The sequence below is a fragment of the Aethalodelphis obliquidens genome, unplaced genomic scaffold, assembly GCF_003676395.1.
Source record: "Aethalodelphis obliquidens isolate GAN/ISIS:26980383/991018 unplaced genomic scaffold, ASM367639v1 scaffold11, whole genome shotgun sequence".
Taxonomy (NCBI): Eukaryota; Metazoa; Chordata; class Mammalia; order Artiodactyla; family Delphinidae; genus Aethalodelphis; species Aethalodelphis obliquidens.
Genome location: NW_020837955.1, coordinates 39,545,028 through 39,569,455, shown reverse-complemented (window position 1 = coordinate 39,569,455; position 24,428 = coordinate 39,545,028). Strand labels below are relative to the sequence as shown.

At 45.0% G+C, this 24,428-nt stretch overlaps 1 protein-coding gene across 2 annotated transcripts in view; it reads left to right on the top strand.

Moving 5' to 3' along the window:
* ADAM12 (ADAM metallopeptidase domain 12) overlaps nucleotides 1-24,428 on the top strand; it is a 388,736-nt gene that overhangs the window by 273,364 nt on the left and 90,944 nt on the right. For both annotated transcript variants that reach the window (XM_027112934.1, XM_027112932.1), the window contains exons 6-9: nucleotides 7,045-7,225; nucleotides 13,866-13,931; nucleotides 15,041-15,112; nucleotides 21,533-21,702. In XM_027112934.1, the coding sequence (XP_026968735.1) occupies nucleotides 7,045-7,225; nucleotides 13,866-13,931; nucleotides 15,041-15,112; nucleotides 21,533-21,702 (489 nt within the window). The remainder of the gene's footprint in view (nucleotides 1-7,044; nucleotides 7,226-13,865; nucleotides 13,932-15,040; nucleotides 15,113-21,532; nucleotides 21,703-24,428) is intronic.

Sequence of the window (24,428 nt, the reverse complement as noted above, 5' to 3'; positions counted from 1 at the left end):
TCCTGGGATGGAGGTGGGGAAAGGCAGAGGAAGAGGGGCCAGCAAGAGACAAGTCCCAGCAGTTGTGAGCTGGAAGTGCATAGAAGACGCAATATTGTCTTCTGCGCAAAGCGTGTGCGGCACGGTGGGTGACGAGGCCACAGGTGCAGCCCGAGGTCTAAAGCCAACGTGAGCGCCTTGCCTGGCATCGACCACCGCCCAGGTCCAGTGCCCGCCCTCCTCCTGTGGCCCCGCTATCCTTCCGCACGTCTCCGTTTCAGCCCCAGTGTTTCTTTCTGAGCACACGCTGACCTTTCTCTCACTGCACTCTTGCTTCTTCGAGGCCGTTCACCTGACCCCTGAGCTCCCCACACCTGCAGGTCCCCCCCATCCTCCAGAACTCCCTTCAAGGCCCCCGTTTCACATGGGCTGTTTGTCAACCATTCCTAGGTCAGCGCTGGGCTGACTGCCCAGCCTCTGGGCAGCGCTGAGTTTCTCTGGCATTTTGCACTTGGAATTCAGCTGCGCCCACCCTGGCACGAGTCCTCGGTGACTCAGGAGAGGGGCTGACCATCCAGAGTGGCCAAAGACAAGGGAGCAGGCTTGGGAGCCGGGTCCGTCTGGGGAATCCTGGCTCTGCCGCTGACCAACTGTGTGCCTGTGTTGGTTTCCTAGGGCTGCCGTAACAAATGACTGCAAAGTGGGGGGCTTTAAGGCAACAGAAATGTCTTCTCTCGCAGTTCTGGAGGCCAGAAGCCTGAAATCAAGGTGTTGGCAGGGTTGGTTCCTTTTGGAGGCTCTGAGGGAGAGTCCATGCATGCCTCCCTCCTGGTTCCTGGCAGTCCTCAGCGTTCCTGGCCTTGTGGCCGCATCCCTCCGATCTCTGCCTCTGTCCACAGGGCCTTCGCCCCTGTGTGTCTGTGTCTTCTCTTTTTTCTGTCTCTTATGGGGACACATGTCATTGAATTGAGGGCCCACCCTAAATCCAGGATAATCTTATCTTGATATCCTCCACTGAATCACACCTGCAAACCACTGCCCCCTGTTGTTTTTTTGTTTTTTTTGCTGCTCCACGCGGCACGTGGGATCTTAGTTCCCCATCCAGGGGATCGAACCTTCGCCGCCTGTATTGGAAGCATGGGAATCTTAACCACCGGACTGGTGGGGAAGTCCCCTCCCCCTTTTTGAAGGTTTATATTCACAGGTAACGGGAATGAAGACTTGGATATATCTTTTGGGGAAGCACAGAGACCATGGGCTCTCATCATTGGCTTCCTCTTAATGAAAGGGGCTCATCATACCTGCTTTAGAGGACTGCTGTAAATATTAGAGAAAACAGGCTACAAGAGCCTGGTTCATGGCGGCAGGGAAGGGGAAGGAGTGACTGCTAAGGGTACAGGGTTTGCTTTAGGGGTGATGAAAACATTCTGGAATTAGACGGTGGTGATGTTTGTACAACTCAGTGAATATACTAAAAAACCATTGAATCGCATGCTTTGAAAGAGCGAACTTAATGCTTGGTGAATTATTTCTCAATAGAGCTGTTACTTCTAGAAAGGAGCCTGGCTCAGGGTAACCATCAGTCGTAGCTGCTATTATTATTATTGATATGCCAGTAATAGCTATTCTTTTTTTTTTAACATCTTTATTGGAGTATAATTGCTTTACATTGTTGTGTTAGTTGCTGCTGTATAACAAAGTGAATCAGCTACGGGTAGACACATGTCCCCAGATCCCCTCACTCTTGCAGCTCCCTCCTACCCTCCCTATCTCGCCCCTCTAGGTGGTCACAAAGCACTGAGCTGAGCTCCCTGTGTTATGCGGCTGCTTCCCCGATAGCTATCTGTTTTACATTTGGTAGTGTATATATGTCAGTATCACTCTCTCACCTCTCCCAGCTTCCCCTTCCCCCTCCCCGTGTCCTCAAGTCCATTCTCTACATCTGCGTCTTTATTCCTGACCTAACCCCTAGGTTCTTCAGAACCATTTTTTTTTTAGATTCCATATATGTGTTGGCATATGGTAGTAATAGCTACCCTTCACATTTTTTATAACAGTTTGTTTTACCTCTTTGGTCATGTCTCCCAAACCTGATTATGAATTACATTTGAAATGGGAACCATAGGTGAGATGCCTTTATGGGTTCCGTGGGAGCTAGCCTGGTGCTCTGCGCGTAGCAGGGGAGAATGAATATTTGTTTTGATTATACATGAGTAGTTCCCATGGGAATTACTTATTGAAAATAAACCTGATGGTGCTACCGTGTTCACTAATACTGCTGCCATCACTGTGTATCAAACACAGATGAGGTGGGATACCGCTTTTACCCGTGAGCTCCTTCCAAAAAGGACTGAAATTAAATTTCATGCCAACTGCATCTCTAACACGATTGGCAGCACAGTTTTGAGCCCCAAAGTCTATTTCCAAGAAAATTCAGTTAGCAATTGAACACAGAATTAGCAAGGTTAATTCCCATTTTTGAATCGTCATCTGATTACAGGTCATCAGAATCCATGTGCCACTACCCTGCTGGCCTGGGAGTAGAAAGAAAGATCATATGAAGAACAACGCCATTCAGCTGTGTTATTGCCTGACTCACGATTGCTTTGGAGATTAAAAACTGAATTTCGAGAAGGACAGAAACTTATCTTGAGGAAGTGTAGGTCCCCTGAGTTATCACTTTGAAAGCTAAGAAAATAGTAAATCTATTTAATATTTAAGCCGTTAAAATTTTAATAGATTCCTCTTTGTTTCCATTGAAGGAAAAACAATAGGGTTTTGAAATTTAAAGTAAGCCTGCCTGTTTTCAAAGCAGCAGCTCCATTTCTTCGGCCCCTTCCCCTTTGACTTCTTCCTCTGTCACAGTCATCCCTGTTTCGGGCCCTACAACCCTCTCAAGACAGCACGGAGGGAGGGAGACAGGCAGGAGAGCGCAGGGGCTGAACATCTCAAGCCTCGGATACCTGGGTGGAGACGGGGTCCCACCTGTACCTCCAGCTACCTGTGTGCCCTCGACAGCAGGGAAAATGACCCGAGCTGTGCTCTATGGGGATCCACTGAGCCTGGATCCTAGGCAGAGTGCCATGAGGGGTGACCCTCGTCATCTCCAACCGCCCCTCTCTTCTGCGTCTCCCATTCACCACCACTCACTGCCCCGGAAGTTGGCCTCATCCTCCCCTCATAAGGGCCAGTCCGGTGTTCTCCAGATCCTCTTAATCTCCCCATAGAGAAGATACCCACAGTCTTCATCTTTCCCAAACATTGGCAACTGTCTTCTAACCTCTCTGCCCCTGCTCTACCGGTGGGAAGAGAACCCCACTTTCAAAGTCTGCTGGATTTAAATTCCACACTCTGAGATACTTCCAACTCCGAGTTAACAGCTAAATACCTACGACATTCAACTTAAATTACATTCGCTTATCTAGTTTGGGGCCAGAAAGGGCTGTGAGAACATCAAATTTTCACATCTCAGAAACCCCGAATCCTTGAATTTTGTGTCCACTGTGGTTTCCAGCAATCTCTAGAGCTAAATGATTAATTATACACAAGACAGTCCAAAGCAATTATTTAATTAAGATGTATTATAGGCTGCCAATTGTTTGGAGCAAAGGGAAAGGCTTCACCCCAGTTTCTCAACATCTGGCCTTTGGATGACTTAAAAGATAAAAGGAGATACCAGAACATTTTTATGACTGAGTAACAATTTCTAGAAATTTTCCATTAAGTAGAAAATCTTTTTCGGTCATGTGCTTCTCATGATTAGAACTTGGTGACAGATTTTACTGTAAGTGTTCAGCTTATTGAAATCCAATGCAAAATAGAAAATGTTGCAATGCAAAATGAAATGTCGGTGTCATTTTCTTCTTAGGGCAGGAAAGTCAGCTTTCTAGCCAATCTCTCTTTTCCCCTCAAGGGTATTCATTTTCCACTTTACCCTGGCCTTTTTTTTTAAAGATCTTTTTCTTAATTTAGGGTTTTTCAAAATCAACTTTAATAAACAAAAATGTCCTACCACCCATTCTAAACTGAGAAATCTAAGTTTTAGTTCATAAAGAACTTTTCAAAGAAAAACATACAAGCCACCCCAGAGCTGATGACCAAAGTCCTGTCTATATGAATAGACCTACTTGGAGATACATGAAGACTGTAGTTTGGGGGGTTGGGAGTAGGGGGCCAGGGTGTAGAAGAGAACAGCTGTATGTAATGACTTTTAATCAATCTGTGGGATTTGAAAATAGTCAAAACTTCTCAGTTACGCCAAACCACACTGGCTCCCCCATCTCTGAACAGTTAAGTGTCGCGGTTATTGGTAACACACAGCTTAACTCTCCAGTGTTTTCCAGCTGCCCCGTGTGTCTGCGCAATCTTCTCAGGCTGTGGTCATCCTGGACATGATCTTGCTGTTTCTTTCACTGCCTGTAACACTTCACAAAACAGGGCTAGTGGAGTAAACCAGCTGAATAATAATGAACTGATCAGCTTGGATGGGTTCACCGGTTGCGTTCACAATAAGTATTTGCCAAATCAAGCCTTTTCCTTCCATACTATTTGTTGTCCCATTAAAATTTAAGAACGATTAAATAGTCACCTATAAATGGGCCATCAATAAGCATTGGATGAGTGAATGGCTGAACAAATGAGCAATAGTGGATGTTATAGGAGCACCTTTCAGGCTCCATCCTTTGGAAACAAGCTCAGATCGTCTGAAAGAAACTGGTGGAGCGCCCGACGTTTTCAGCTGTTTCTTGAGGACTAAGCTCTTTCTTTTTTTTTTTTTTTTTGTGGTACGCGGGCCTCTCACTGTTGTGGCCTCTCCCGTTGCGGAGCACAGGCTCCGGATGCGCAGGCTCAGCGGCCATAGCTCACAGGCCCATCTGCTCCGCGGCACGTGGGATCTTCCTGGACTGGGATACGAACCCGTGTGCCCTGCATCAGCAGGCGGACTCTCAACCACTGCGCCACCAGGGAAGCCCTAAGCTATTTCTTAAATCCTTGGAACTGATGCCCCAAAACCTGGAGCCCACGGACCTCATCCATAGTCCTGAATCTTCTGAAATTTTCTGCAAAATACTGTGGATCTACGTCGATGTGAATTCTTCTGGGGAGAGTATAAGGAGGCTCATGTCCCAAAAAAGGTTGAGTCACTGTGTTAGAAGCATCTATTTACAATCAGATGAATTTTGCATGAAAATTGTATGCATTTATGATTGCGGTCAACTTGATCAATAACAGAAGTTGCTAGATGTGTGGGAGCTCTCGGAGCTGCTAGTTTACTGTTACCCAAGTTCTCATTTCTCTAAAGAAAAAACTGATTTCAACATCAAGAAGAGCCTTTTTAAGTTAAAGTACTTCTTATTCCACATTGGAAAAGAGAAAGGAAAACCAGTGTGTAGGCCGATGTTCCCCCATCACTTAAAGAAACTGATATGGCTCATTTCCAGGAAGGAGGACACAGCCTACTGGAGCTCTGTCCTGCTCCAGAGTTCAGACATGCCTTGGGATCCATGGCATAAGGCCACCTCTGTCTCTGCAAGTTAAAATATTTAGCAAATGTGTCCTTTTTTTTTTTTTTTACATCTTTATTGGAATATAATTGCTTTGCATTGTTGTGTTACTTGCTGCTGTATAACAAAGTGAATCAGCTATACGTATACATATATCCCCATATCCCCTCCCTCTTACGTCTGCCTCCCACCCTCCCTATCCCACCCCTCTAGGTGGTCACAAAGCACCGAGCTGATCTCCCTGTGCTATGCGGCTGCTTCCCACTAGCTATCTATTTTACATTTGGTAGTGTGTATATGTCCATGCCACTCTCTCACTTCGTCCCAGCTTACCCTTCCCCCTCCCCGTGTCCTCAAGTCCATTCTCTACGTCTGCGTCTTTATTCCTGTCCTGCCCCTAGGTTCTTCAGAACCATTTATTTTTTAGATTCCATATATATGTGTTAGCATACGGTATTTGTTTTTCTCTTTCTGACTTACTTCACTCTGTATGACAGACTCTAGGTCCATCCACCTCACTACAAATAACTCAATTTCGTTTCTTTTTATGGCTGAGTAATATTCCATTGTATATATGTGCCACATCCTCTTTATCCATTCATCGTTGATGGACATTTAGGTTGCTTCCATGTCCTGGCTATTTTTAGTAATGCTGCAATGAACATTGTGGTACATGACTCTTTTTGAATCACGGTTTTCTCGGGTTATATGCCCAGTACTCCCACAAATTAACTAAGTAAAATACCAAAAAAAAGCATACTTTTCTTTAATTCTTTTTTTTCGAAGTATAGTTGATTTACAATGTTGTGTTAGTTTCTGTTGTACAGCAAAGTGATTTGGTTTTATGTAAATATATATATAAATTATATATATTATATATATGTTATTTTTCAGATTCTTTTCCATTATAGGTTATTACAAGATAATGAATATAGTTCCCTGTTCTATACAGTAGGACCTTGTCATTTATCTGTACTGTATATAGTAGTGTGTATCTGCTAATCCCAAACTCCTAATTTATCCCTCCCAATCCCTTAGCCTTTGATAACCGTAAGTTCAAAAAAAGCATAGGTTTATACTTAACCGTATTTCAGAATCCTTTCAACTATTTAGGAAATTTAGTTGATCAGGATGAATAATTCAGGTGTAGGAATTTTCCTTTAAAAAAAAAAAAAAAGATTTCCCTCCTGAATCATGTCTGCTGATCCAGATCTAGTTATTTTCTAAGTGGATGAAACATCTTTTCTGTCAACTCTTCTCCCCAGCAGTATATCCTTGAGAAGTAAAAAACAAGCAAACGAAAAACGTAAAAACTAAACACAGTCGATTCTTTACCATAAAATATTTGAAACAAAAAACTTCGCAGACTTGGTTTTCAAAAGATTTGCAAAAATAAATCAATGCAAACATATGGCACAGGAATGTCCTTTCTAATTCAGACCTGAGAATATAAATAAATTGGTATTTCTCCTTTTATTCTCTGAATAAGAACTGGGTTTTAGCCACGAACAAGAAACTGCCCTTAAAAGTTACCTAATTTTTCTTCTTTCTTTTTCAACAGGGGACTTATTACATTTGAAAATAAAACCTACATTTTGGAGCCAATGAAAAATGAAACCAACAGATACAAACTCTTCCCAGTGGAGAACCTGCAGAGCACCTGGGGACCCTGTGGATCAAACACAACGGGCCTCGCTATGCATGACAGGCTCCCACCGCCCTCCCAGACCTGGACAAGAAGGGTAGGAGGGAAACCCCACGTGGTGTCTCTGGGGAGCTGGGGGCTCCAGCTAGGGACGCCCACTGCTAGGCCGTCTGGAGAAATTTTGCCATTTGTGTCTGAGGGCTGGAGTTATTACCCAGTTTACCTGGAGGTGGTTGCTATGATGTGGGCAGAACATAATCCGACACTGAAAGCTCCGTCGTTGTATTAAACGTCAGCCTCAGACTCATTAACCTGTGCTGGGTGGAGTTGAGCTCAGAGGATACAATACAAAATCACGTCTCCGGTGAGAACCTTCTGGGCCCAGACCCAGGAGTCTGCCCCACCGTTGGGCCCCTCCATGGTACACAGAACTGAACCGGAACCTCCACACCCTTGGGCAGCTCTCCCCTCTACAGGAAGAGACAGACAATATGGAGTTTTTACCAACGCAAAATTAGGGTCTTCAAAATTAGGGTCTTCAGAATAAGACCCTATAATTAGGGTCTTCATTAGGATTTGCACAGCATTCCCTGCCACCGCCCACTCGCCTGCCCTGGGTCTTGGTCCAGCAGTGTGGCTGAGGGGTGGTGTTTACCCCCCGTCCACACTAGGGGGCGCCTGTCCCGCTTCCCTTGAGGGGTCTCTGCTTCCTGGCCACCTGCCCCTGGGTCTGCTCATCACAGGTCTTCCCTTCTGCTGCAGGACTGGAGAGAGTAGTTGCCCTAATGGAGTCTGGACCACAGATGTCCCCCCCGACTAAGAGGTCCCCCCCTGGTGCAGCACCAGGAAACCTGCACCCCGAATGGCTGACTGACCCTTTTACATCAGTATCATGTGGGCTCCACAGACCACAGCAGAACTCTTAAAAAGGAGTAAGGGTAGCCACATCTGGCTGGAGGCCCTGAACTCAAAAGACTACAACCCGATAGGAAGTTATAGACGACTTCCTGATTTTTCATCTCTATCTTTCCTGTTCTTCTGTTGACAAGAAATGAAGAATTCCTAGATATGATGTCACTTAACGATGTGCTTACATTTGATGGTCTGGGGGCATGTTTTCAAGGTTCCATTTGACACCCTTTGTCCTTCCTGACTTTAATTTAAGCGTTACACTGCTTACCACTCAACACTTCATAAATATTGTGCCTCTTTTTATTCCTAATCATTTTTCTCAATTCAGACAGTAAACGTTATCCTAAGCGATTTCTTCTCCTTCTTAAAATTTTCCTCCTACCTGTGGAGAGGTGTGTGTTCCCCTAACCTGCTTTTAACTGAACTGCTTTAGGACTTTTCATTTTAACTTTACATTCATTCTTTCCATCCTGATTCCACCTATATGACCCTAACTTCCTCTGTTAACATCCTCCCAAGGTTTTCTGCAGCAGGTGCTTGCAACCTCTTTTTTTCTTGTTTTTCCCCATCACACCCCGTCAGGCACTGTGGCTGACTTTGACGTTGACACTCAGTAGTGGGGCTGAATCTCAATCCCGGAGAAAAGGACTTGAAAAGTGCCCCCACCTCCACCATCAGCAGCAGCTTGACAGAATCTCCTTCCTGCTCTCCTCCCCTGAGCCATCTTAAAGTGACAGATTTAAGAGATGGAATCCCAAAGACCGGCCTCTGTGGTCCCAGGGCATGTTTGTTTCACGCTTACTCTTGCCTTTGATTCCAGACCTCAGATAAGATGTGATGAGGCTGTAGCTTTCACAGTCATCAACAAGTAGAACATTTGCATTTTGTTTTCCAGGCATCTTGATTTGAGTACCTTGTTGATCACACGTTATCCACCTTGTGCGATGTATAACTTGACAGTTTAAACGGCACTCAAATATGTTTGCCATCTCATTTGGAAGTCAGTCCTGACTTGGTCAGGCCTTGCCAGCCATATTTTAATTCTTTAACTAAGCTTACGGCTCCCTAGAACTAGGATTGGCACAGTAATTTCCAGTCATTTTGAAGTGTAGAGAGATGGAGAAAACCTGAATAACGATGTTGTTTTGTTAATTATGCATATGCAAGTGTAAATGAACCTTTAAATTGTAAAGGGGAGGCATTGCATGCACTTCAACGCCGTTCTCAATAGTCGGGATTGTTTTAACGGAAGAGAAAATGTCTCTGACTTAAAGCACATCTATATTGTGAAAACAATACAAAAAACAATTTTCAAATAAGTGGAATATGTGAGAATGGAAATTATACACAAGACAGTTTGGGGCAGTACCTTTGGGAAATATGAAAGGGAAATACTCATGTTCTATGCCCCTTACTTGCCAGACTTAACACTGCCTTTATTTATACTCAAAAATCAATGTAACTGCATCGAACTCATCTAGTTTATGCACTGCAGCAACTGCATTTGCTTTTTCCCAGCATTTTTCTGCCCCTACTAAATGTTAACTATTGCACAGATTGGCTTGAAGACTGAGATTTTTCTGCAGATGTGTGTGTTTTTCTTCGACGAGCAGCAGGAATAAATCTGCACTCGGGGTATGCACTGGCTATAAGATAAGCTTGAGCTATTATTTGTCATTTTTACAAGGCTTTACATTAGATTTTAGTGAGAACCCAAGTTGCTTCTGGAAGGGTGCCTGCAGTCACAGGGCTTCCTCGCCGGTTCCCTCCTCTGCAGCTTTTCAAGTCCAGCCTGCAGAGCCCCAGACACTCAGCCCTCCTGTGACTGATCCCTCCCTGTCCATCAGCCGTTCCTTCAAAAATGCAAACACATTTGAACAGAAGCCTGAGCAGACTCTAAAGAAGGTGAAGGCCATAAATCTGCTACTGGAGAAAAATCACATAATACATCCCGAAGGCAAATGTAAATTACTTTTGAATTATCCTCTCCAGGGATTATCTGGGCTATTGTTCCCCTCCACCAGTATGTATAATTAGGAGTCAAATGTAAAAGTCAGTGCCTTCTCTAGAAAGCCACGTTTGCTTGGGCTACTGAGTTCAAATAGGACATCTGGTCAGGGAGACCCCGTAGTTTCCTCAAAGGCAGCCACTCTGAAATGGACCAGGGCTCTTGCTTTTGGGTTTCTAGACAGGCTGCCATATTGGTTTAACAGAAGTCACAGTAGTGATGGTGGGAGTAGTGTTAACAGTAATGTGTATTTTCTGTAGAGTCTAGTAATAGTTGAATATCTGGAACTGGCCAGAACCACTGGAAAACTTGTTAATTAGAGCAGACATGTTTAATTTTTCTCTAATATAACCACCCTCACCTCTGTACCACCTCTAAGAGGCCATACATACCAAGTTCCTTTACTGCCTCGGTCGTTCTTAAATCTTGGTGGATGACAGAGCCAGCACTGCTATTGCTTCCTTGGCCCTGAGCTCTGAGCATCTCTCAGTGTGAACCGAGGTTCCAAAATATCCAGGTGTGGATTCCTATTGACTTGTATCGACTGAAACTCTAGATGAGTAAATAACAGCTCTCACTTCTGCCACTGGCGTTTTAGACTCAATTTCAATACTTTGCATCTGTCCCCATTAACATTCAGTTCATCAGATTCAGCCCATTCTTCCAGCATTTGTCTCGTTTGCTTGCTGGTTCTGCAGCCTGTGTTATTAGCCAGACCTCAGAGGCTGTACCCCACGCAGATATGATCTGTGCGCTTGGTCCCCATGCAAATCGTTGGTAAGGATGGTAGAGATGACCTTTCACAGCAGAGACAGGACTCAGTTCATACCTATTCATAAAGTGGCCTTAGAGGCAAGGCACGGAGCCTGGCTTGAGCCAACGATGATCTTTCTTTACTCAGAGGAAGTTAAACCAAACTTCTGATTCATCAAATTTGCTGATCTTACCGTCTGTGGAAATGGTCCTGGTTGCATTGTTATTGTTTTGTTGTTGTTATCGTTTGCTTAAAACATCCAACTTGAATCTGTTTGCCTGTCTCCATCCTTACAGCCTCAAACTGTTACCTGCGCCCTCCACTTCCCCTATGGTCCTCCAATAATCCATTCTCCTCCCAGCAGCCAGAGTGATGTGTAAAGAACCTCACATTCAAGGGTCCCCCACTGCTCTCGATAATTAGATTACCGGCCAGCCTCCTCGCCATGGCCCCTGTCCTCTGTCTCCATCTTCAGCCACATCTCATCCACACTTTTCCCTCACTCATCAGACGATAGCCATCCTGCCCACTGGTACGACACTCCAAGCTCTCCCCAGCCTCAGGACTTGTGCTGTTTCAGGGACCTGGCCCATAGGAAGAGAGAGTTGCAATGAGAATTTATTGTCACCCTCATCTCGACTTGTTTTCTGACTCGGGTTGAGTTAAGTTCCCAATGCCAGAGTTCTTGTTGTAACATGTGTAGGGGTCATTCTCCCTGAGAGCTTGGCTGTGATGACTTTGAGAGGCCCAGGAACAGCTTCCCGCTTGCGCAAGACTCAAAGAACCCCTCGGTCTGCACCTCGGAGTAGAGAACGGTTGGGCCATTCTCAGAGGCTTATATACTCTTATCTGTTTGGGGAAGGGCTTTTGTGTATCATCACGCTCCCAAAATGAAAATTCAATCAAGCAACCAGTTTCAAGTGTTGCTCTGTATATCAAACATTTTAAATATGATTTTTTTAACCAGATAGCCCAGATAGGTGGGAATCATGTGGAGGTAATTTAAGCCTCTCTGTGTGTGCAGCTGAGGGAAGAAGGAACCTTTGCGGCCATGAGCCAGCCACTCACTCCCCCATGGCTTTCTCTTATTATGTGGTTAGGTTTCTCTCTGAGCTAGCAATTCTCTGCATTCATGAGAAAATTTGGACTTCTCTGAAAACTGCAGAGACAGGAAAATTGGGTTCATGTGTTTGTTTTCATTATCTGGAATTGTGTATTTTCTAAATGATGATCCAAGGCCATTTGGAAATATCCCCTGGTCATTTATTTCACCCCTTTGCAGTCTGAAAGGTGTAAACATCTGAACAACCAGGGCTCTCCCTATGAGTTTTTCAATGGGAGGCTAGTTTATTTTTTCTTTAATAGAGCTATATTTTCTTCTGTAAGATGAGCTGAATCTGTTAATGGTAAATCAGGGAATTATGGGGGGAAAAGAGGCTTCTGCTTTCCAAACCTGAATAAGGAGAAGGGACAAGATCTTCACACTTCGAGAAGGTGTCTCATTTTGCATAAACCAGTGGGTACCGCTGGGGCTAATCTTCTTTCCTCTGTGTGTACGTCGTTTTCACCGTAAAGCATGCCTACAACGTATAGTTACAAAGCTTAACTTTTGTCCCTTGTAACGTTGTAAAAGTATGAGAAATTATACCTTTCATGGTGCTTTATTTTTCCTTCCTCCATAAGGTTTCCAGATTTCTTTAGGGATACCTAAATTCATGAATCAGCACAGCTGGGCCGCAAGGAGGAACACTGCTATGATACAAACATTTTTCCTGTAAAAATCTGTTTGGAAGATCCCGGACTGATGGGGAGTTGTTTTATAAAAGATGTTTCCCTCAGGATTATGTGACTGGAAAGCTGATTCAAAGCATGCCTTGGTCATTTTTGCTTTTGTCTGAAAGCGTGGTTATAACATGCAAGTTTTCAACATTAAGCAGTGTGTGTAGTTAACTCATACAGCAGCGATATCAGTTATGAGGACCGAGACCAGTTCAACCCTCATTTCCTCCGACTGCATTTTATTGCAGAAACTGAAGGCTTTGTTTTTTGTTTTTAATGTTTGCTTCTTGAGACCACCCTCCATGAATTGCTTTTTTTTCTCCTGAAAGTGCCTTTGGGATTCTCCCAGTAATTCATGGAAGAGTACAGATGTTTTTTGAAGAAACATGATTAAAATGTCACCCACTTCAGAGGCTGCCTTGATTTGGGAGGGAGTTCGTATTGGGCTGTCTGCATCATCTGCAGCCCCTATCCCTTGATATACAATCTCTGTCTTCTCCTCAACTATTGCACTCCTACCAATCCTTTTTCTCCAGTGGCATGTTTCAGTCTTTTTTTTTTTTTTTTCTTGACACTGTTTCTTCCTATTCTGTTTCTCTTGTTCCGTTCTGGTTTTCCTCCTAGCACCTTCTTCTCGCCTGGCTCTGTTCCCCATTTATCTGCCTGGCTGTTCCCTATTCTTCCTTTGCTTCTAACCAGATTTTTAAATGATCACCTGCAGAAATCAGCTCCCTGGAATGGACTACTCAGTGTTTCCCCAGAAGGGCTATGCAGTTCCTGCTCAAAATATATTCGCTTAATATATTGGCTTTTCCCACATCACAAAACTAGACCACAAAGGCAAAGGGAACACCCGTGAGACCCTGATTCCATCATCTTCTGTAGTGATCTTGAAATGTGCTACATCCAGCCCGAAATGAAGAGTTCATTGGCTCCTGTTCCAGAGAGAGCTTTGGTTTTGCTTGTTTACATATGTGTTTTGTTTAATAATGATCTCAACTTGTTCTGATCCTATAATCAGTGATTCAGCAGAAAGGTTAGATCCCTTTTTAAGGATTTCCCAGATGGAAATGGAGAGTGGCCGCTCACAATGAGAAAGTTTTACAGCGGTTTTTGGGGTTGGAGGTGAACTTCTAGGTGGGACAGGGTTGTGGGAGCCAGTGATGTCGGTAGGACCGGTGGGGGGCCCCCTAATTCAAGTGCTTGAGTCCAGAGACATTGACAGTGTTCGGGAAGCCCCAGAGAGGCAGTCAGGGAAATTAAACCCATGTTTACTTTTGGCAGCAAAAAAGAGAGACCCTCAAGACGACCAAGTATGTAGAGCTCGTTATTGTGGCAGACAACCGAGAGGTAAGAACTTTCTGAAATTTCTTGGTTGGTTTAAAAAAAAAAAGGCAAAAGAAAATGTTTAGCAAGTTATTACCTGCTTTACTTAACCTCATTTTCCACGAGGCCTTACAAGCATCGTAAACAACCCATTGAAAAAAGTGGTTTCCTGCTATTATAAAGTATAACATATTAAAAAATGTATCTGGTATTACAAAATATTAGCAGGGACTGCAGAGTTACCATGTAGCTAAGCTCTCCAAACAGGGAGAATTATTTGTGGGAAATGGCAGATGGTTTTAGAATGTATTCTAAAACACTTTTGAGCAAAGTTTAGTTTAAACATGTCCGACATGTCCTAAACCAAAATGAATGAATGAATCAAGGCTGTAGACACAGCAGAAAAACCCTACCTTCCAAAGTAGGGCTTGATACTGTATTAGTTTTTTTTTTCTTTTAATTAATTTTTAATTAGTTTTTTCTTTTAATTAATTTTTAATTAGTTTTTTTTTTTTTTTTTAGATTATCTTCCCTGTGTCCTTTTCTCGCCTCTACTACCTATTATGAATTAGGTGACATTTTCTCCCAGACTGGCTCAACGCATATGAATGAAACAGATTTGACAATTTCACAGGCAACTGTTCCCACTCTGCAAGTTCAGATTAGCTGGGAGAAGTGGGACTTTATTAACTTTTTATCCATTCTCTGTATTGTTTGACTTGTTGCCATGCGCTTCTATTACTTTCACTCTTTAATTTTTTAAAAACAAATATAAAGGAGATTTCGGAGGAAGTTAAAATCAAGTTGATGATATGAAGAATGGCTTTGGACGGCCTTCTGGTTGTGTCTGTTTTCTCGATGCCAAAACATGTCACTGCCTCCATCATTTATGAGGCTGGAAAATTCACAAAAGTTACTGTCTTCTGAGCACTTGGCTTGGGTGAATTTCAGGGAGTTTCAGAAAGTCCCTGGATGGGGAAATTACTCGGCAGGATGGGAGCTCACCTCACCATAAACCAGGGAGGGCCCTGAGGGATTTGCAGAGCCTGAGACTTCACATTTCCAGGAGCTGGGAAGATGAGATCTGATTGATAGTCCAGCCATTGTTAATGCTGACATTTAAAATTATTAAGTTTCAGAGGCAAGGAAAAGACCTGGAAAAAGTCAAACAACGATTAATAGAGATCGCTAATCACGTTGACAAGGTAAGTTCCTTGGGGGTAATTAGATCACTCACAGCATGTAAATGTTTGGGAATGAGGTGGAGGGAATGAAACACATCCCATCTGACTTAGGGAGGTCGGGTTCTGCCTCCGTTCCTGGGCTGGTACCCAACTTCCCCTTCTTCTGAGAATTCTTGGGGCCTGAGCAACTGCAGGAGATGCCACCCCACACTGTCTGGACCTCGGTGGCCTTGGCGTCCATCTCCCGCCAGGCTCTCTTCTGGCCAGGAAGGCGTTTTGACCTCCCCAGTTAGATCCAGAATCCCAATAGGGTGCATCTGACCCTCTTGAGAGCTCCAGGCAGGCCTCTTTTCAGCTCTCCCTGGGCAGGTCCCACAGGCCCCCTGAGGGTGAGCTCTCACTGATAAGGGACCCACGGGCTCCACAGTCCCAGGACACAGAAATCGGCTTTCGGCTCAATCGGCCGTCAGAAAATTCCTCACTGAGAACTCGGGAGGGAGCTCACCTTTGCAACGGTGATTTCAGAGCTGGAAGAGATCCTGAAAGTCTGCTCTGACCCAGGTGTATTTGCTCGCCCATGCTCCTTACGCGACCTGTTCGCAAGGAGGTGGAACCATCTACGTACGCCACCTGCCTTCAGCGACAGACCCTGCAGGGAGAGCGTCGGGCTGTTTGGTGCTGAGGGCTCTCAGCGCAGAGCATGTTGGCGTTGCCTGGAAGCTTTCAAAGGCCTTGCTGTTCGGGTGTCTGGGTGGGGCCTGGACATCAGGCTTTGTAGGCGCTCCCAGGTGGTTCTCACGTGCTATGTGGCTGGCAGCCCCCGTCTGAACGTAACCATAATTCTTAGCAATAGCCTGTCTCCTGCCTCTGAGGACAGTGGGAGAGGAAAGGGGCCCCGGCTCATTGCTGAACCCCTCATGGCCGGGATTCTCTGAAAGGCTCACACTTTACACATAGCAGTTTGTGGTTGCTTCACGGTAGCTATGTTGCCAAACAATCCTATTATATAATATTTAAAGTGAGTTTTCAAAGCTTTCGGGAAAATGAAAACAAAAGCCTTCCGGAGATTCAACTCCATTTTACGAGGACTTATGGGCAGTACCGCGCAGTGTGCATCAAGAATTCGGAATGTATCAGATGTGGTCCATCTGTTCAGGGAGGTCACAGCTTCGTAGAGAAGCAGACCCATAAGCCACTTAGCGTGGACCAGCGTGATGGGAACCAGGTCGATGCTGTCAATCAGGTGCTATGGGGATGCAGAAGAGAATCACTTACTTCTTCCTGGGCGTCAGGGAGGCTTTGCAGGGAGGTGATTGTGCAAGGTGAGTGAAGTTTCACCAGGAGCACAGGCAGGGAGGGCCTGGCTTGCTCCCCACGAGTCTGGACATGGCGAGTAACTCCATCTAACTAAGCGGTGTGTGTGTGTGTGTGTGTGTGTGTAGCATAATTGTGTGTGTGTGCACAGCTAGGGCAAGAGCAGGTGAAGCTGCAGGGGATTCAGTGGCTGGGCCTTAAATGCCCTGCGGAGCCATCTAGACCCCATCGGGATTTTATTCTGCCGTCAGTGGAGAGCAAGGTGAATGTTTTTAAGCAGGGGAGACACACAGGATCACACACAGCTGTGCCTGCAGTTAGTGTGGAGGATGGAGTTCCCAAAGACAAATACAGCTGGTGGGCGTCTATTGTACAGAAATTGGGAAGATCTGACCCGGGGCTGGGCAAGTGGGGATGTGAGAAAGACGAGGATTTAGAGACATTTGAAGGGATGGTTCCCAATAAATGTATTGAGCAGTTGCTACGTGCCAGGCTCTAAGTGCTTTGCAGACACGCCCGGGTGGATACCGGTATTCCCATTTTTATAGCAGAGGTTTGCAGAGGCTAGGTAAGTAATCAGCACATGTTCAAACAGCATTGAAAGGCAGCACCAGGAATAAGCCCTGGTCTCCTCTGCAGGAGTTTTTGACCTTGACTGAGCAGAAGCAGAGGCTGAGATGAGCAGGGCTCGCAACGAGCCCAAGTTTGGGATGACAGGTGAAAGAGGCTTCGTACCCAAAGAAGCGAGAGCGGGAGTCTCCTGGGGTGGCCTGAGCAGTCGGAGATCAGGGCCTGGTGCTCAGAGAGAGGCTATGGCTGGATGGAACCTTCTGAAAGCGGGAAAAAACACAGATGGCTTATAGCACCCTGAGATGGTTCCGTCCTCGTCCACCAGAACTTTTAGGCAGGTCAGACTCCCAGGCGGCCCATGCTTGCTGATATATTTTGAATAGATACTTTTTGAAAATTAAACTTTATCCTAAAGTCAAGCGGATGCAGGAGAATTTTTGTAAATGGCAAGTCCTTCTGGCAGGGAGGGTGAGAGATGGATCCCAGAGGTTATGCCAGAGGCCGTAGGAGTCAGACATGGTTCTCAGTCTGGGCTGGGCATTAGAATGCCCTGGAAAGGTTTGTTGGTTGGTTTGTGTGTGTGTGTGTGTCTATATGTTTGTTTTCAAAATGCTGATTCCAAGTCTCAGTCCAGGGACTCTGGTTTGATTGGCCTGGGTGGGGCCTTGGGCGAGTACATTCCAGACGCCTCCAGTGAGATGGGACAACATCCAGATGAAAGCAAAGAATTCAAGTACTTCTTAGGCCTTGGAAGTAAACAGAAGCCATGAACAATATTAAACTCGGGCTGGTAATCGCTGAAATCCTATTTTAAGGTGATGTGCTTGGTCTTCCATGTTTGTGTTTCTCTACGTATTATTCTGTATTATATCTTGCTTCAGTTTGCAAAACCAGAAATGAGCAACTGGGGGTTTGTCAATAATCTGCCCTGGTAATTAAAGAACAGTATATCTGAGAAAAGTCCTGACAGACTCCGCGGAGCTCACCAGCCTGCCTGTTCCTGTGTTTCTGGCAAGGAGAAAGCTGAATTGCTGAGCGCACATATGTGTCTGTCCCCAGCAGACCCTGAAGACCCACTGGGGTACCCAGGCTCCTTGATGTCCTGTTCACCCAAGTCTACTAACTGATGGGCCCTGGGCTCTAGCAAGTATGCCAAAGTTCAGTTTTGCAACTACAAGTGGGAGCATCTTGGCTTAAAAAACAATGACTGTTCCAGTGGCAACTTCCTCATTTGCGGAAATCTTGGCTCTTCTTAGCTATTCTTAACTAGTAACTGCTTGGCCGGCTGCACTGGCTTGAAGGGAAGAGGGAGAAGCACGTCCCGGACTGAGAGTCCGAGAAGTGATTTAGGGACAGAGGTGACATTCAGAAATGTTCAGGCAATTCCCCTGTGTGTGAAACACGGAGAGTGTGTCCAATGCTGTACTGGCAGACAAACCCTTTATGTGGGAAGTAAGACATTCCCCCAGGCCCCAGTTATACCGCAGGGCGGGAGCAGCGGGGTGTGTGGCTGCCCAGTTAAGTGATAGCCTCTTTGGCTTCTCCCCTCCAATCTGTCCTGCTTCTCACTCGTGACGAAGTTAGCAACAGCTGCACATCCGTTCAGGCTGCACCTCTGTGACCTACTTCTGAAGGACTCATCTTCCGTGCGTTTAACTTCAGGTATTTTCCCTCTTGTGTGAGTCCTCGTCCCCCCCTTCTCAAACCAGTTGCCTGAGGGGTGCACATTCCCGTGTTGGACCCCAGCAGACCTCCCTGTAATCCTACCCATGTTTTCTCAGATCCGCTTCTTCTAGAAAGCCTTCTTTGAGCCCTCAAGCCCGGCATCCCCTGAACTTCCTGTTTGCGCCCTTCTTGGCAGTTCACTCGCTTGGCATTTACTGGAATAATGGCTAAGTATCCCCTGCCTTGAGCCTCATGCTGACCTCTGAGCATTTGGGAGCAAGGTATCCTAATCCTCGCTCTTTGTGCCAGTGCCAAGCCTAGCACACAGCCAGATTCTTGCCGCGGCTATGTTAATGGGTGACTCAATTCAGCTGGTCTTGGACGGCGTCCACATGCGTCCTGGGATTCGTAGGCTAGGCAGACGGCTGCCAAGCTCCAGTTGTCCTTCTCTCTGGGCCTGGGGTCGCAATGGATCATCTTGGAAGGGAATCTCAGTACTCGCCCTTACCTGGCTGGGTTACTTAGTGGTTTAGAACCTGGGCACCAGCCTGCCTATGCTTAAACCCGGCTATGCCAGTCATGTCTCGAGCGGTCTACCTGGTCCCTCCTTGTCTCAACGTCCTTGACCGTAACGCGGAAATAATAATAGTTCTTGACTCGCAGAGTGTTGCGAGGACCGAGAGACCTACGGGCTGGAAAGCGCATGGCACCGTGCCTAGGACGTTGGAAATGCTCATTAAGTGTTAGCTGTGGTCATTGTTATTAGGAGGAGCCAAAGGGAAGCCACCAGCAGAGCCCTGGGAAGAGCATCCCAACAGGCAGCAATGGGACTGCTGTGATGACATGACGTGAGTTTAGCATATGCGACAGTTAATCCGTAGCACCAGTGTTGAGAGGAGGGACTGTATTTTATGCTTCTAGATATGAAATCTGTTCTGTGATTTGAGACGGCTAATAAATGGAAACTACAACCCATTATTATTACGAAAAGACCCTTGATCAGTAAGCCCCCAAGCCAGCTCTGAGAAATGATGACAGTTAGACCTTGACAGACCTTAGCGACCACTTCCGTATGACGCTCTCTAGAGGCAAACATGGCGTCCCCAGCACAGATGACGACCCTGCAGCCCACGCGGGGCCTCTGCCCCTGAGGATGTCCCTTGGCAGGCTGGTGTGGATGTCGGCACTGGATCGCCTGCGTTTCCCCCTTTTGATCGCTGTTGTCTGTAACACAGCCGAAAGGGTGAGCTCTCCAGGGAAGCATAGCAACCAGGCATGTGCGCTCAGAGTCCAGATGGGGCCAGGACCTTGATTTTGCCTGGAAAGCCTGGGCTGGGAGCTTGCAAGTGGATACCACAGGCGAAGCAATTCTTGATTAAAAACAAGCTGTAAGGCAGCATTTAGGTCGTATAATTGTCTCATTAACTTATTAATGTAATGCCCATAATTGTTATCTGCTTGAAACCAACTTGGACCGCTGTGATCAGTTTAGACTCTGTGATGTAGTTTGTGCTTCAGTCACATTCTTCTGCTAACCTAATGCTCACCAGATGACTGGGGAGAGATCAGCGAGGGAAAAGATGAACCTGCCTTTTGTGGGTCAGAACCCGGGGTCAGTGCTCAGCCTCATGGAGTTTATTGCCCCGAGCTCAGCACATTGGAATGGGGCTTAACTATCAGATGCGGAGCTTCTGTGATTTTTGTTATTTGTTGGCTCAGAGGCTTCTAGCAACTAAGAATAGGACCTGCTCCCATCTGGAGCTTGACTTTAGCTGCCACATCTTTCTCCTTGGCTGCCTGGAGTATCAGAAGATGAGGATGTTCTCATTGCGCACTGCCTTACACGTTGCAGGCTTTGAAAGATTGTACAGCCAGCCAGATGATTCCCACTTCCTTACCCCCTGGACCCTGAGCAAAGAGCCGTCTCCATGTCTGTGTGATACCATGGGGGTAGCAAGGTAGTCGGGGGCAATGGGGAATTCTTACCTCTACCCTGACCCCTCATCCTGCCCTAGTAAGCTCGTCTGGGACAAAACTATCCCATAGACATTGGAAGAGTTGCTCTACCTGCTTCCAACCCAAGATGATCTGTTTGTGGAGAAAGGGCTGTAGGTTGAAGTCAGGACACAGAAAGATGGGGGTAGGGGCGGGGAGCAGAAAAGCAAGAAGACTTGAAGTGAGTGGTATGCCTGAAAACAGAGGAATTTCCTTTACCAGACCTTTCCCATGATGCTGTTGGTGAACTGGCTGTGGGAAGAATGGTCCTCAAAGTTCCTGGAGAAGGGTTCTGTGCATGCCTTTATCACCCTGAAAGATACTGATCTGTTCATTCAATTAAAACCTTCTGGGTCAATTATAGGTGACAGAATATGACAGGGTCAGCAAAATCTGATTTTTTGCTGAAAAATTAATACAGATTCATTTTCAGTAACTCACAGTAGAACATTTCTCTTAAAATGAACAAATTACTGCACTTGGCAGAGTGTCTGAAAGACCCTAATTCACTTACTGTTTTTCTTGCAGTAGATATGAACTGGCAGTCTTCAGCTGTAATGTGATGACGTTAGCAATAATAACACATCTATACGCCCACTTCAAATCACCAGTGAATCGGTTGAAATGTGTGCTTCCCTACAAATTAGGGCAGACATCAGAAAGACTGGCAACTCTAACATCTAATTGGTCAACCACATTTGAGAACCCAGTTAGCACATCACCTTGCATCAGACACTGAAAATATTGCTCCAGTTCTAATGCCACGGGAACAAGGAGCACAGAGAGGTTTTTCATGTCACGGCAATGGAGTTCAGAGCTTGCCAGTCTGTTCTACTCGGCATGGTAAGTTCTCATTAACGTGATCCCCCAGGGATGCCTGTCTTCTGTCTCCCTCAGTTTTACAGACCGCTGAACATTCGAATCGTGTTGGTGGGCGTAGAGGTGTGGAACGACATCGACAAATGCTCCATAAGTCAGGACCCATTCACGAGCCTCCACGAGTTTCTGGACTGGAGAAAGATGAAGCTTCTACCTCGCAAATCCCATGACAACGCACAGCTTATCAGGTAAGGCATCTGTTGTCTCTCCTTTGCTTAAAATAAAAGAGTGATCTCAGCACACCTGCTCTCCCTCTTAGCCTCACCCGACAGTCCACGAAGCTGCACGTCATTCAGCAGAACACACTGACTGGACCAGGGGCAAAGGGGGCTTCTCAGCCCACACTGCGGGGGCGGGGTAGGGGGGAGGGGAGAGGCCATCTCGATTGAAATTGGGGGCTGTTGGAAAAGTCTTTCTCTGCATTCCCTGGGAAAACTATCCCTCTGGCTGATGTCGTATTTCCTTCGTCTAACACCTGGACATTTCCTCTATGCAACTGTTTCCAGGCTGAGTCTTCTTTTTCTCTCTTTTTTGGCGGCACCGCACAGCACGCGGGATCTTAGTTCAATCCCTGGCCAGGCATTGAACCCGCGCCCCCTGCAGTGGAAGCGTGGAGTCTTAACCACTGGACCGCCAGGGAAGTCCCAAGTCTTTTTTTTTTTTTTTAATACTATTAATCCATGAGGGTTTTTATTATGACTTCTCAAATTTAATTTACAGATTATATGTGTCATAAAGACAATCGAAATAACATTTTGATATTCACAAATACTTTTCTTTTTTTCATGTTTTTCTCTCATGTTTTTATTTATTTGTTTATTGACCTTTTCATTTCTTTTTTGTTCAATTTTTATTTTATATTGGAGTATAGTTGATTAACAATGTTGTGTTAGTGTCAGGTGTACAGCAGAGCGATGCAGTTATACATATACAGGTATCTATTCTTTTTTGAATTCTTTTCCCATTTAGGTTATTACAGAGTATTGAGCAGAGTTCCCTGTGCTATACAGTAGGTCCTTGTCGGTTCTCTATTTTAAATATAGTGGTGTGTATATGTCAATCCCTAACTCCCAATTTATCCCTCCCTCTAGGCTTAGTCTTGATATAAAGTTGTCCTGAGTAGTATATTTTTTAAAAGCTCATTTTCTGTCATTATTAGTGAAAAATATTTATGCAAGATCTGAAGGCAGTACATTAGGGTGATCGTTGTCAGCTGCCTGGAGAAAGAAAATCTTTATCCCTCCTGTTTTGCTGTTACTCTTGGTTTTCTAGATCAGAGAATACCAGCAGTGTCGCAGATTAACCTTGTGTTCTGTTGTTCAATCAATGTGTATTGAGCACAAACGAGGAACAAAACATGTTTTAGGGGCTTTGAACATAATGGTGACCAACATTGTAAACCTCCCCACTTTTGGGAGTCTCCAGTTTACTGGGAGAAGGCAATAACAAACAAAGACATTTCAGAGCGTGATGAGGGTCGTGAAGATAATAAAATGAGGGAAAGCTCACCTATGATATAGTATAATACATTGGTAACATGTTACAGACACCTTTATAGTTAAACAAAAAATGTCATAATCTAAGTTGGTATGGAGTAGGTTTTCCCTAAACTGAACAGCTTTTTATTAAGATTTTTAAACAGTTTATGCCATTATTATGTTCTCATGTCGCTCATATCACTGAATTGAAAGCCTTAGGGTCAGAGACACTTTTCTTTGACAAATTGGATCTAGTTTACTGAACATTTATGGGAAGCTGAAAAGCAGTCCTACCCTAACCTCACTTTCGCAGAGGCCTTCCTCTGAACTGAGGCTGTGGGCATTCCCTGATGATTTACTTTGGCCATTTCATGGGGCTGTTTTTTTTTTCCCACCCTGGATATTTGTGGTTGCCTCATATTTTATGCATTGATTAAGCCTGAACTACTAAAAATAGAGTCAGAGTGTTTTGTTTTGATTTTTTTCCCCCAAATGGAGTCTGTCCAACTTGAACATCTGGAAGTAAATTAGCCTCTTATATAACCTTATTTATATATATATATATATATGTGTAATTGTATCTGTTAAAACGGTCTATATAGATGTAAATATAAAAGCTGCAATCACTACTACTGTACATATGCGTGTAATAGGATGGCTGGTTGGCTGGATGGATAGATGGGTGATTGGATACATACATACATAGGTGAGGTTATATTTTGTATATACTTATCCCATTTCATCCAACTGAGCACTGCTAAATATATAACTTTTCAAATAATTTGTGTAATATCTGTATATGTACATGGCCAAGATAACATGGGTAAGTCACTTTTTCCCTTAAAGGAGATTCAGCAAATACAGTTTTTAATTTTTAATGCATGAGGTTGGAATTACTAGCATTGCATTAAAGAGGCCTTGATGTCATTACTCATTGATTAAGATTCCATATAGGGGAAAAGCCACGCCTAAGCCATGAGCTCCCCTTCCGGAAGCTTCCTCCTGGGATGCCAAGGCTTTGTGGGTGCTAACTTCTACACTGACTCCAGAGGGTCAATCATTTTTCTGCCAATCTCAGTTTTGCAAGCTGTATCAGCAGGACATTTGGGAAGAGTTTGGGTTTCTGGCCCAATTGTAATGTTACCCAGGAAAGCAAAATTCAGCTGCAACAGAAAATCTAGTAAAGCATCTAATGCCTTTCACTTGTTAACAGTGATTCTCTGTGACTCTTTTTAGCCCTAACGTCAGCAGACATGGTTTCAAAGGAACAGCTCCCCGCCCAGTTCATTAGAAAATAGCAGGTTACAACTTATAAACATATAAGTCGTGACTAGCTGTTGTCCCGAGTCTTGAAAACAAAAATCTGAAAGGATTAGGAGACGATGGTGAACTGGAAGATAAATTTTAGAAGAACCAAAGATAAAAATCACCTGTAA